Source organism: Eurosta solidaginis, chromosome 2 (genome assembly GCF_040869045.1).
Source record: "Eurosta solidaginis isolate ZX-2024a chromosome 2, ASM4086904v1, whole genome shotgun sequence".
In the NCBI taxonomy this organism is placed as follows: Eukaryota; Metazoa; Arthropoda; class Insecta; order Diptera; family Tephritidae; genus Eurosta; species Eurosta solidaginis.
Genome location: NC_090320.1, coordinates 308,467,990 through 308,481,265, shown reverse-complemented (window position 1 = coordinate 308,481,265; position 13,276 = coordinate 308,467,990). Strand labels below are relative to the sequence as shown.

General features: G+C 39.6%; 1 protein-coding gene across 2 annotated transcripts; it reads right to left on the bottom strand.

The window, feature by feature from the left end:
- Positions 1-292: 292 nt before the first annotated feature.
- On the bottom strand, positions 293-6,286 carry Ge-1 (Enhancer of mRNA-decapping protein 4 homolog Ge-1). 2 transcript variants are annotated; one of them, XM_067769049.1, is made up of 14 exons: positions 5,737-6,286; positions 5,467-5,672; positions 5,015-5,397; positions 4,688-4,941; positions 3,406-4,406; positions 3,126-3,323; positions 2,864-3,049; positions 2,518-2,805; positions 2,243-2,447; positions 1,936-2,176; positions 1,708-1,873; positions 1,417-1,634; positions 1,063-1,355; positions 293-995 (listed from the first exon to the last, which is right to left on the bottom strand). In XM_067769049.1, exons 1-14 carry the CDS (start codon positions 5,964-5,966, stop codon positions 809-811), a joined length of 4,056 nt encoding a protein of 1,351 aa, XP_067625150.1. In that variant the 5' UTR covers positions 5,967-6,286; the 3' UTR covers positions 293-808. The 2 variants fall into 2 exon arrangements, with proteins under 2 accessions (XP_067625150.1, XP_067625151.1); XM_067769050.1 differs by having other exon boundaries at positions 2,864-3,043.
- Between the last annotated feature and the right edge of the window lie 6,990 nt (positions 6,287-13,276).

Sequence of the window (13,276 nt, the reverse complement as noted above, 5' to 3'; positions counted from 1 at the left end):
CTCTGGCTCAACTTCGTTCTGGATACTGTAACAGGTTAAACTCTTACATATCCAGAATCAACCCCGACATACAAAATGTATGCCCCGCTTGCAATGTGTCCCCACATGACACCAACCATCTCTTTAATTGTAATGTGGAACCAACGCCTCTAACACCCCTTTCCCTATGGTCCACCCCTGTTGAAACAGCAAGTTTCCTTGGACTCCCGTTAGAGGATATTGATGACAGTTTGTGATCGGTCGCGTCTGTTAGGTGGGGCGAAGCACTGCTACAACAACAACAACAACAAAATATTTTAAATGCCACCACTCTTATTGTAGATATAATTAATTCATTCATAGTTAATTAAGAACAAAAAATTGCAGTTGAAAGTAAAATTATTAGTGAACATAAGGTAAACAAAAACAACTAAAAATAAAAATACATAATTCCTCTTATATCTAGGTTTTAAAAGCAAAATTACTCCAATCCTTCAGATTTGCAGAAAATATTTTATGAAACCTTACAAGACTTCAATTTTATTCATACCTTATAATTTTTTTTTTTATGATGACCGATTTTTCAATCATGACTCATTTCATTTGAATTAGAATAATTGAAATTAAATATCGATAGCTAATCCAGCGCCGGTAATTTTAGTTGACTATTACAAGGCGTCTTCACTGAATTACCACTATTGTGATTTAAAAGATATGCCATGTCTGCTATGGATGCAGTTGATGTCGAATTTACCAGTCTTGGATATATTGACGCAGGCTGGGCACGCATGGTGGGCAACATTGACATGTGACCACAATAAGCCATATATTAAAATTGATCCTTGTACGAGACGACTGCCTTCATCAACATGCGTACATTACTACATTGTGGACTTTTGGAATAATTATTCAAGAATTGTTGGCAGTTTCGAAATAGTTCCTGCAAAACTTTAGGAGCATGCTCACGCGTAATAGGGTCCATAGGGTTTATAGCAAGTATAGCATCTGCTAAATAGCTAGAAAGATTAAAAATGCAAGCCAAAAATTATTATGTATCAGAAAGTCGTTTAAATAAAAGCCTACTTTTGTTTCATTTCATTGTGATTGCTCATATCGGCCGATATCTGCTGAATTAGCGATAAAAGTACCTTTTGTTCCAGACAGCAATCAGGTGTAAACACTGCCTGATGATCGGCATGCTTTAACGTAAACTCTACCAAACTTAAATCATTTGCCAATAGCGCCTGATGAAATGCCTTATTTGTTTGTCCTTGATGGAGCAGTAATTTTATAGTGTCTTTCATATCGTACAATGGTGCCGGAGTGTTGGTTTGCGAGCGCAGAACAGCCGTTTGATTTTCGAAGCATCTTCGTATCTGTAAGAAAATTCAATATTAATTAATTTGTATTTCATTTAAAAACCAATTAAGTAGTAACCTCAGAACGAAGAGTTTCTTGGATCTGCCGTGAAAGAAGAATTTCTAAACTTTTTAAATCTTTACGGGTTTCAAGCATTGTTTCCGTCACCGCATTACGATGTTTGGTTAATGTGGAGTCTAAATGTTGACGAAAACCGGAGAATTCATTGAGCACCTCTTGTGTGGAGTCATGCATCGGTTGCAAATTTTGCAGATGATTGTCGAACTGCTCCATAACTATTTAACAAAAAAAAAATAATAATTCAAAACATTAAAAATGGTGTCGATAGATAATTTATTTCCTACACACATTCTTTGATTCCATCAATGAACGCATCATGTAGTTGCCTGAACATATTTTGTGATGACTTTTCGTAAGCCGGTATTAAGCTGCTAGACATGGACTCTATGAATGCAGCCTGTAAACTTCCTTGAACTCCAACCAAAACTGATTTTCCAAAAGTATCAATTATATTCTAAAAATAAATGTTCGTTTAGTAAATTACTAGAATGTTAGACTTTTCAACAGTTAATTTACCTTGCTTTTGCATACTTGAGAAATATTATCCTTGAGCATTAGATCGAATGCTGTCAACTTTTGGCTAATATCAATTTGTATCTGTTGCTGTAAATGATCTATTTTCGCAGATAACATAGGTGCTAACTGACGTTGAATTTCAATATTTATAACTTTAGACACCACTTCTCCAAGATGTGTTAAAATATATTGGTTCATAATTTGAATAAAACTGTCCCGTAATTCTCTGTTTTGCTGTTCTCTGTGTAAGTGAAATAGCACTGGTATATTAGTATTTTAAACATTATTAAAACATAATACGGCATACCTTCCGGCCATGAAAGCAGTTAATTTTTTCTTGTGCTCATTCTCGTAACGTTTCAAGTACTGTTCCATTAGTTTCGATAGCTGCATTTCCAGTTTAAATGAAAATTCGGACATGCTCTTTGTGGATGCCATTGGATTTGCCTTCTTCATGTTGGTTAATTCTACTTGGAGGTTGTTAATTTGCACGGACTGCATTTTAACAAGGTCTATAAAACATTTGAAGAGATAAATTGCTGAAAACTTTTTTTTGACCAGTATACAAACTATAAAATATACCAATTAATTCATTAATTTTTCCATTTATTTCTGTGAGATCTAAATGGCTATCAGCTACTTGTGCAGCAAGATTGTCAGTGCTGCCATTATTAGGATTGATAAGACTCGGGACAGTATGAATATTATTAAGGTTATTTGCTGAAGAAGTATTTACAGCTTGTGAAATTAAATTCGCGGCGTTTTGTAATTCTGTTGAATGTTTTGTAACAACCTTTTGCATCTCTGGAACTTTAGGCCAATTCTGAACGTTGGTTGTTGAGTTACATTTAGGAGAGGATGCACACGCTTCTATTAAAGATACGTAGTTTGCAAAAGACAAATATAAAGTATTTTATCTCATATAAACCTTTGCTATCCATTTGCTTTGTTGCTGCTTTATTATCAACTTTTATAGTACTTCCGGTTTCCTCCAACAAATCTTCATCACCGCTATCATTCTCTTGTAGAGACATAATCTCCTGAACTTCGCGGCTCGGGCTGGATCCACCGCTCGTTAAGTTGACAATATTACGCCCCGGATTATTATCTATAGCTTTCGAATCAGAAATATAAGAGCTTTAGTTTATGCGCACATGAAGTTAAGCGGAATTTTTTTGTTTTTCAATTACCAATAAATTTTGTTTGCGCATCTAAAGATTGTTTGAGTTGCATTTTTTGGTGTTCCTGATCCTCGATCATCTTATTATTAACAAGATTCAATATATTTATGCCATCCGTTTTTGGTGCTGTTGACTGGCCCGCTACACTGGCTAACATCAATATCGTATTCAGTACTTCCGAACTGACACAATCAGGGGTTTTTTTATCTGCAATAAAATTGTGCACATGTTACTAAACAAATTAAAGCGGTATCTTATAATTTTAATTGGGGAGCTTTAAATATCGTACCAGTAGAAGTTGAACTAAATGCATCCGGTGTCATTAGATTTACTTGCGAAAAATTTTTATTACTTGTTTGAGGGGAAGCTGTTCGTGATCGAGCATCATCGACGGTCACTGCACTTGGCAGAGCAGATGCTGCTGCCGCTACAGAAACAACGGACGTCGTCGTCGTTGTTATTTGGTTAGTCACATTAAGACTTGGAACTTTAGTTCTACCAAGTAATGATCCTAAAGAATTTGTTTCTGTACCATTTTCTTGATTGGCATCTTCTGTATCATGTTGTTCTGCTTTAACACTTAAATGTGATAATTTATTTGAATCCAGATTGCTTGCCATTCTTTTAGCTCCATTATCTAAAGATGAATCTTTAGATACACAAACTCCACCACTTTCATCCGATAGAGTGCTTCGAACGTCCGTATGTTCGGTAACGGATGGTTGATATAAAATACGACATTCTTGCATACTTTTAGACTGCACAATAAACATTCGTACTACCACGCAATATGTCGAATTAGTTTCCTCATCATAATCGTCAAATTCGTCGCATAGGTAATTATCGTTACCACATTTGTAGCGCCTTACGGCAGCATCAACAATTGAAAACGATAGAATTCCAGAACTTAATGGAAACTCTGATATGCTCTTAATATACACCAGTGGAAGTTGATTTTTATTAGAAATTGATTTGGAGCTACCACTGCTACTGTTGCTACTGTTGCTAATATTTGCCAAATTGTTGTTACTTTCACTATCAGATCCTTTATTTAATGTTGTACTATTACTGTTATTTACAATTTGCATAATATAACAGGTGCGCGTCTCTAAACTTGATATAACTAAATATGATGATGTTCGATCAATTTCGGCAATAAAACGCGGTGGTTTCTGATCATCAATGGCAGTAGTAATGTTGATTGATTGGAGGCAATCCCAAGTACTGCAATCCCATACTTTAAATTCGGTATTGTTAGCAGCTCCAGTTAAAGCATATTTCCAGTAAGTTCTGTAAGTTTAAAATAATCACTAATGTATCAATCATTTATTTATGAGGTTCCTTATGGAACATGCCAAAGGATTGCGTTCACATTGGAATTGCGATGCACCTCCAAAGGGATTTGTGATAGATAAGAATTTAAAAAAAATTTACGAATAAGAATTTGAGTAAAAGGGGTTTTGTTAGGATATTCGCAAGATTTCTCACGATAATCGTTGTTTCGCTAGTTCCATGTTAGTTCTGTTGCTCAATCCCTCCTTTAAAAGCACATAGTATCATAATTTACTTACTCAGATACATTTTTTGTTAAATTGTCCAAGAAAAAGAAGGAAGAAATTGGTTTCCCATTGTGCGGATTCCATTGGTGCAAGCACCGCGGCTCTTTATCGTGCATATAAACCTGATAAAAGCGTATAACACCATCAGTGCTACCCACACCTAACGTCGAACCATCTGGGGAAAGCGCTACCCAGCTAACTATGCACAATTCATCATAGACTTTTAAATAGCCAGTCGATATTGAATTAGGATCTATTATGCGCATCTAAAAAATTTAATTATTTGTACATTTTTCATGTTGTTGATGTAAGATATTTATTTAAGATGAATGTACTTACATCATATTCTGAAACGATAACGTTTATATTGAAGCATTGCAAAGTTGAACCCCTTGCCCAAACAATAAGTTGGCTATCCTCGTCGTCTTCACCGGGAACATCGATAAAAGGACACCACGATATTTTGTCAAACTTGGGGGAATAATTTGGAATTGGATCTTCTATCTTGACAACAAGGTTGCACAACAAGTTGCCTTCGATCATTTCAATTTTATGTATATAAAGAGAATTCATATCAATAGAAGCTAATATACGTTCTTTCTCAATATGAGCAAATTGCAGGTCAAGTACTTCCCCAGACATTCCTTTAATGAGTGCACGCAATCCTGATTGAGCTTTTACTACACGCACCATTCCTTCAACGCGTGAGGTCTTGTTATTTACTGTACCAATTTCAGAATTTAAGAATTTTTTTTATGATTATTATTAATTTTAAATTAATAATAATTTACCATTAATAACATAGGCAATGTGTTTGCCATCAATGTGCACTGCTATTAAATGACCAGGATAATTTTTCAATTCCCATTTGTAGTCAACAATGTTTTTTAATTTCACTTTCGATGAACCATGATCATGAGTACCGGGACTGCCGACAATTTTTACATTTTTGTTAGTGATTTCGTAACTGCATCGATCGTCATCCGCATTAAAAGTACTAAAATAAATATAATTATAAATAAGGCATGAAGCAATCGTTTCGTAGATTATTTTTTAATTACATAACATTGCCAATGATGCCTGCGTGAATATTACTTGATTCATTGCCAATCATTCCCGTCGAGCCACCGTTACCAACTTCAGTTCGCTGTTGTCCAATATAACTTACGTTCATTGTATATTGAGTAGCCGGGGCCCTTATGATGTAGTATGAATTTGGACTGCCACGCCTTCGTAAATGTTGAAAAAAGCTCCTTATAAGCGCTACTAATGTCAACACCGAAATTATCATTTACGCATAAAGGCGGGATGAGTTATAAGACCCCCGTTGCATGAACCTGGCTTTCACAAACCTCTTTACACTTCCCAAATATATATCGAATTTTAGACTGCAATAACGTATAATAGATGGCCCAGTGTAGTGACCTATACCGGCAATGGTTCTTATAGAGTTACTAGAAACTTTTCCATACTCCCTACAAACATTTATTTCGGTTACTTAAAATTAAGTATTTATGAAATCTACAATACTGTTAGGTTCCTAAATAATCTGCGTACAATTTTCCTAACGCCGCAAAGCGGAAAAAAATTTATGATAGCAAAGGAAAGAAAAATTTCACAAAGAATAAAGAAACAGGGCTGCATAGTGTATCTAAAAGCCCCGTCACATAAGCAGTTTTTGATATAGATACGTTAAAATCGATCTTATTTATGCTTTATAAGTGGATTGCACGTATTTTAATAGAGAACGGCATTGAGAGACATTGGCGCAATCTGACATGAAAAAGTAGCCAACTTTAAATTTTTGATCCAAGCTTTGGCTAAGCGTGCTGGCGCACTTTGCAGGTGAAATTATTTGTCCCACTCGTTGGTACTGTTCTAACATTTTTCACAGCAAAAGACTGCAACTTAACAAATGAATACGAGACAAAATATGTAAGCAAGTATTTTTCTTGTATAGTTGAATGTTTATAACAGTGCTTCGCGAAATTTTGTACATGAGTGGAACGGACAAGTCGGAAAAACATCCATTGTTAAGTCTGAAGTTCCTTTACATTCACAAACGCAATATAACATTTTTTTTTATTACATCACCCATAAAAATACAATTAACTGATTTCTTGCAAATTAAACACGTTTTTTGTCTCGCCGAATGAGGTTCAGTAACAATTAGTACACGTTTGTATATACTTTTTGCTGGCCGAACACAGCTAATGCTTTTTAAAATTTCATGAAAGTGCGCCTTGCCCAAAGTTTCATTTAAGTTTCAGCCACAACTTAAATTGCCCATATTATATCTTAATATACCTTTATTTGTATGAATTTAGCGGGGACTGCCCTGAATGCTTTTAAATGAATGAAAGCATTTATTTGAAGCAATTTTTAATTTATAATTTTACTAAATAATTTGGGAAAATTTTTAACAGCGTGAGATCAGATATGTCGGCCCTATTATAAAAAAATTTTTTTTTGGTGCAATTTGCTTTAAATCTGGCTCAAGGCTAGTTAATATTCGAAAAATTTTACTTTCAGAAAAGTATTTTAAGATATGTCGGCCTCATTATAAAAATATGTATTGATTTAGGCCAAGGAAAATTCTTTGTTTTGTACTTATTCAGAGCTGTATTGGCCGTTGAGTTTAAAGCAAAAAACTTAATTTTTCTTTTTTAACTCCGACGCGTTTCGACACGATATTGTGCCCTCTTCAGGGAGTAATTATCTTTATTTAAAACAAGAAAACACAATTATTTAATATTTAAAACACAAATTTTCACTTACATACCTTAATATATAGTTAAACAATTTTTTAATGGGTGCTATTTATATACATTTATACAAACATTTAAACACTTAACATATAAAATCAAACAGGCACACTCTATCCCAGCTGTTCGTCATTTGTTTTGTATCACAGATTTGTAAGCGCAATTTATTCTGCTGTATGATCGCTTTTTGTCAGGTGTTGAGCCAACGCAGTGGACATCTTTTTGTTTTTTGCGTCTGCTTTGTGCTCGCTAATTCTAATTCCCAAAGCTCTCTTCCATTGTGAATGATAACTAGGTTTGATATCTTCTGCATAGATGTCAAAATTCAAGTGATTGGATCACCTGATTTGTAATTGACTATCGCTGTCTCATTCTGTATCTCTTTCTATCACCCGCTGAAGATAGGCGCCGCCATATTGAACACACTGTCAAAACGCTAAAAAGTAGCCATATTGAACATCCTGTCAGGCAGTTGACAGATAAGATATCACACTTAGTCAACTTAGTCATAATTCACAATGCTCTCTTCGTTATGCCTATGTATACTTTATTGCAATTTTCTTCGTCTTTACCATTGCAGTTAATTTGATATATTACGTTGTGTTCTTGGTCTTTCTTTATTTTGTCTTTGATTTTTGTAAATACCGATCTGAGTGTGTGATGTGGTCGAGAGGCAAAGTTTATTTTGTTGTTGGGTATGTATGTGCTTAATGTTTTGTTATCTGTTTAACCTGGTTAGTATGCTTAGCCAGTAAATCTTTTGGGTTGTATGTTTGTTGTTACATTATTACTGCTTCTTTCATTTCTATCAATATTTGTTGTAATCCATTTTTCCATAAGTGCGTTAGGGTATCCGTTTTTGTATAGAATACCTCTAATTTTCATGTTGCTTTCTTGTCTGAACTCCTGGTCGCTGAGTTTATAAATTTTGTCGATAAAGTTTTTGGCAGTATTTCTTTTCTGTGACCAAGGATGATTTGAATGAAGTTGATCATCCTGGATGATGCTACAGCTTTGGGAATTAGAATTAGCGAGCACAAAGCAGACGCGAAAAACAAAAATATGTCCACTGCGCTGGCTCAACACCTGACAAAAAGCGATCATACAGCTGACTTTGATAACGCGCAAATATTAGACATAGAAGGAAATACGCAGAAAAGACTAACAATAGAAGGACTTCGTATCCAACAACAAATACAATATGCAATGAACTTTAAAGAAGATTTTGATGGAATAAATTGCGCTTACAAATCTGTGATATAAAACAAATGACGAACAGCTTCCCAAGGCAGTCGGTTCTATGTACCGGAGCGACTCGGGATTTTTCCCGACCAAGGACTGTCATTTCAGTGTGACCCATCTAATTTGTTTCGTCCCTCCCACAAATTGTCATCCTCGCAGCAGCTCCTTGCAGCGGGACTGCTCCATATTCTCTTACTCCGGGAAGGCATCGAATCCAATCCGGGTCCGTCTCCTGACCCCGGTCCTGAGAAATGGTTTTGCTGCATCTGCCGGAAAAGAATCTTTTTAGGACGGTCATACTCTGTTCAGTGTGTCTCGTGCAAGGGATGGTTGCATCGGACAGGTTGTTCTGGGCTTGATCCCAAAACCCGACGTCCACGTAACATTTATAAATCTTTCGTGGCTCCTTGCTGTTCACGCCCAGGGGCGTCCCGTAGTCTAGCCTTAGCGCCCCCCCCACTGCCTTCCAGCAGCCCCGCTGCTCAGCAAGCCACAACAAGTACCCGCTGCTGCTCACGCCCCACGGCGCCAACAACTCAAACAGCTGATACCACTCATAACTACTACCTTCGTAGTAGAGTTGGTAGCAATGCTGAGCATCAGCCCCTGCCCCCGTCTTCCCCCCCCCCCCCCTCTTTTCCGGCAGCAATCGTGCTGGTCAGGGAAACAGACTCTTAGTCCCTACCTCCGTTTGCACCGTCTGCCAGCACAGAATATATAGGTTTGCGACATCCGCCCAATGCAGCTCCTGCCTTGGGTGGTGCCACTTTCCCAGATGTTCTGGTCTCCGCGACGGCAACCCCCCAACGGGTTTCATCGCGCCATGTTGCCAGGTCGCAAACCCAAATCATCCGGGTACCCCAATGCTTGCCCAAGGACGCCCAGTCCCAGGGCCACAACAGCAATTGCGTCCTGGCCTTCCACAACCCAGGCGTAGTCACCCGTCACTTACCCCCAGAGTAGCGACGTCTCCCCTTATGCACTTCAGAATCCTGCAGTTAAACTGTAATGGACTAACTGGGAAGATTACGGAGATAGTCGATTTCATGAAGCGGCACAACATCCGCATTGCTGCGATTCAAGAGACTAAACTCACAGCAAGATCTGCATTGCAGACCTGCTCTGGGTATAACGTCCACAGGAAAGACCGCGAGAGCGGAATTGGAGGCGGTCTCGCGTTTATCATACACCACTCTGTGCAATATTATATATTTGATCCTGGCATCGACCGCAGGGACAATGTCTTAGAACGTCAAGGCCTATCTGTCCGGTCAGGCGATGCAAACCTAGAAATCATCAACATCTACATCCCTCCTGCCACCTGTTGCCCCAGTGGATACCGCCCTAATATCAGGGCCTTACTCACTGGCAACAATCGCATTATCTTAGGTGATTTCAATGCCCATCATGATCTATGGCATTCAAACTTGCGGGCGGACAGTAGGGGTGAGATGTTGGCGGATCAAATAGAAGAAACGACGTTCTGCACAATAAACGGGGACGCCCCCACACGTATGGTAGGAAGCTGTCACAGCTCGCCAGATATCTCAATCGTGAGCGCAGAACTCGTAAACTGCGTCAACTGGCAGCCGATGGTAACATTGGCATCCGACCACCTGCCCATACTTATTTCGCTTGAGCGTACCGCCGACTTCATCGTCACTGAAAAACGCACTTTCATAAACTTCAAAAAAGGAAAGTGGTAAGAATATAAATCCTTTACAGACAGCCGCTTTGCTGCCCTCCCTATCCCGACTGATGCCCGCCAAGGGGAGCGTGCCTTCCGTAAGGTCATTAAATCCGCCTCGGCACATTTCATTCCCGCCGGGAGAATTCCCGAAATCCGGCCCCACTTCCCGGCGGAGGCCGCAAACTTAGCGAGAGAACGTGACCTTATAAGACAGCTTGATCCAGGCGACCCCCAAATAAGGGATATAAACCAACGCATCAGATTGCTTGTGGATGAACACAAGCGGGCGAAATGGGAGGAGCACCTAAGAGGTTGTAACCTCTCTACCGGTGTGGGTAAACTCTGGTCCACCGTAAAGTCCCTATCGAATCCGACTAAGCACAAAGACAAAGTTTCCATCGCCTTTGGCGACAAAGTGCTGTCAGACGCGAAAAAATGCGCGAGCGCTTTCTGCCGACAATATATAATGCATCCTACGGTCGACAAAGATAGACGGAGAGCCAATAGACACGCACATAAACACAAATTCAGTGCTAAACCATCCAAAGCCCAGACGGCATAGCCATGCCGATGCTTAAAAGCCTAGGGAAAAAGGGTTTCAAATATTTAGCGCATGTCTTCAATCTGTCTCTTTCCACCTTTGTCATACCTGAGAAATGGAAAATGGCCAAGGTGCTCCCGCTAATAAAGCCTGGGAAACCAGCTAACATAGGTGAGTCGTATCGTCCGATATCTCCTATCGCCAGTGGCAAAGACGCTTGAAGCCATTTTGCTCCCTTATTTCCAAGCAAACTTGCAGCTAGCCCCTCATCAGCATGGCTTCAGAAAACTCCATAGCACTACCACCGCGCTAAATGCCATTAGCACCCAGATAAATTGCGGTTTAAATCAATACCCCCACCATAGAACAGTACTCGTAGCGCTAGACCTATCAAAAGCCTTTGATACGGTCAACCATGGCTCGTTACTGCAGGACCTGGAAGGGTCTACCCTTCCCCCATGTCTTAAAAGGTGGACCGCAAATTATCTGGGTGGTCGGCAGGCATCGGTGCAATTTAGAAACGAAGCATCAAAACCAAGGAGAATTAAACAAGGGGTGCCACAGGGTGGTGTCCTATCCCCACTTTTGTTTAATTTCTACATATCTAAGCTACCTTCACCACCGGAAGGAGTCACAATCGTTTCCTACGCCGATGACTGCACAATAATGGCCACAGGCCCAGGCCCAAAGATCGATGCGCTATGCAATAAAATAAACGGCTACCTCCCTAACCTATCCAGTTTTTTCGCCTCGCATTATCACCGACTAAATCTTCCGCGACCTTATTTACAACATGGACGCCCCAAATGTCGACCATTTTGAACATCCACGTCGATGGCACTACGCTACCGACTGTCCTACACCCCAAAATCTTGGGTGTGACGTTTGATCAGGGTCTACATTTGGGTGAGCATGCAGCCGCAATTGTTCCGAGAATTCAGAGCCGTAACAAAATCCTCAAATCCCTCGCTGGCAGTACTTGGGGAAAAGATAAAGAAACGCCCATGACTACATACAAAGCAATTAGCCAGCCGATTACGTGCTACGCGTCACCCATATGGTCGCCAAGCCTAAAAATCACCCACTGGAAGAAACTACAGGCCTGCCAAAATACTGCTCTCAGAATCGCTACGGGCTGTCTTCTTATGTCCCCAGAACACCATCTGCATAATGAGGCGAGAATACTCCCCATCAGGGAGAGAAATGAGATGCTGACCAAACAGTTCCTGTTGAATACCCAGAAACCTAGGCATCCCAACAGACATCTGATTGATGAACCAGCACCGCCTAGGGGCTTAAGGAGTCATCTCCGTAAGCATTTTGAGGAAATACGGCACCTGAGAACCCAGCCGTATGAAGTGAAAAAACACAAGCAGGTCCTTGGTGAGCTCCATAAACAGGCGTAGGACCTTTATGCCGGGAATTGCCCGGTGAATCCAGTGCTTAACGAAAATTATCCAAAACTTGCGGAAGAGGAACGCATACTCCCCAGGGAAACGCGTATCACTCTTGCTCAACTTCGTTTTGGATACTGTAACAGGTTAAACTCTTACCTATCCAGAATCAACCCCGAAATACAAAATGTATGCCCCGCTTGCAACGTGTCCCCACATGACACCAACCATCTCTTCAATTGTAATGTGGAACCAACGCCTCTAACACCCCTTTCCTTATGGTCCACCCCTGTTGAAACGGCAAGTTTCCTTGGACTCCCGTTAGAGGATATTGTTGACAATTTGTGATCGGTCGCGGCTATTAGGTGGGGCGAACATTGCTACAACTACAACAACAACGAACAGCTGGGATAGTGTGGATGTTTGATTTTATATGTTAAGTGTTTAAATGTTTGTATAAATATAACCCTGCTAAAATTGTTGGATTACGTGTTCCATTTTCTTCATGTTGGAGTACTCTAACAATACTCCTTTGCAATGCGTTTGCGGACCACCATCAGCCGATCATTGCTCGTATTTTAACGACCGTGATCACGACACGATGACGATCGAACAGAGTTGCCAAAAGTAAAATATTGCATACAAATAACTAATAATAAAATTTTACTATGACAACTCTGATAAAATGCGCACTGGTTTTATGTATACATACCATGGTACAATAAAGCTAAGGCCACACTGAGCTGCACTACACTGCGCCTCAAAATATTATTTGCATGTATTCTTATGGAATAATTCACACCTACCGGCAGCAGCACTGCGCGGCGTGACCATGAGCGGCAATGTTGATCAAATAGGCAAAAAGGTGAAGCGCCGCTACCGCTACATGTCGCGCCGCTTAGTGTGCACGCGTTTTTAACCAGGTAAAAGCATCAGAGTTGCATATTACATGTTTTTTCATTCGAAGCT

What these genes read in the sequence shown, in the direction of transcription:
- Ge-1 (XM_067769049.1), bottom strand. Translation starts at nt 5,966, where the DNA reads ATGATAATTTCGGTGTTGACATTAGTAGCGCTTATAAGGAGCTTTTTT. An exon ending in ATTTAGTTCAACTTCTACTG is followed by an intron (nt 3,324 to 3,405) that starts GTACGATATTTA and finishes ATTTTATTGCAG; the next exon opens with ATAAAAAAACCCCTGATTGT. An exon ending in CTCAAGTATGCAAAAGCAAG is followed by an intron (nt 1,874 to 1,935) that starts GTAAATTAACTG and finishes ATTTATTTTTAG; the next exon opens with AATATAATTGATACTTTTGG.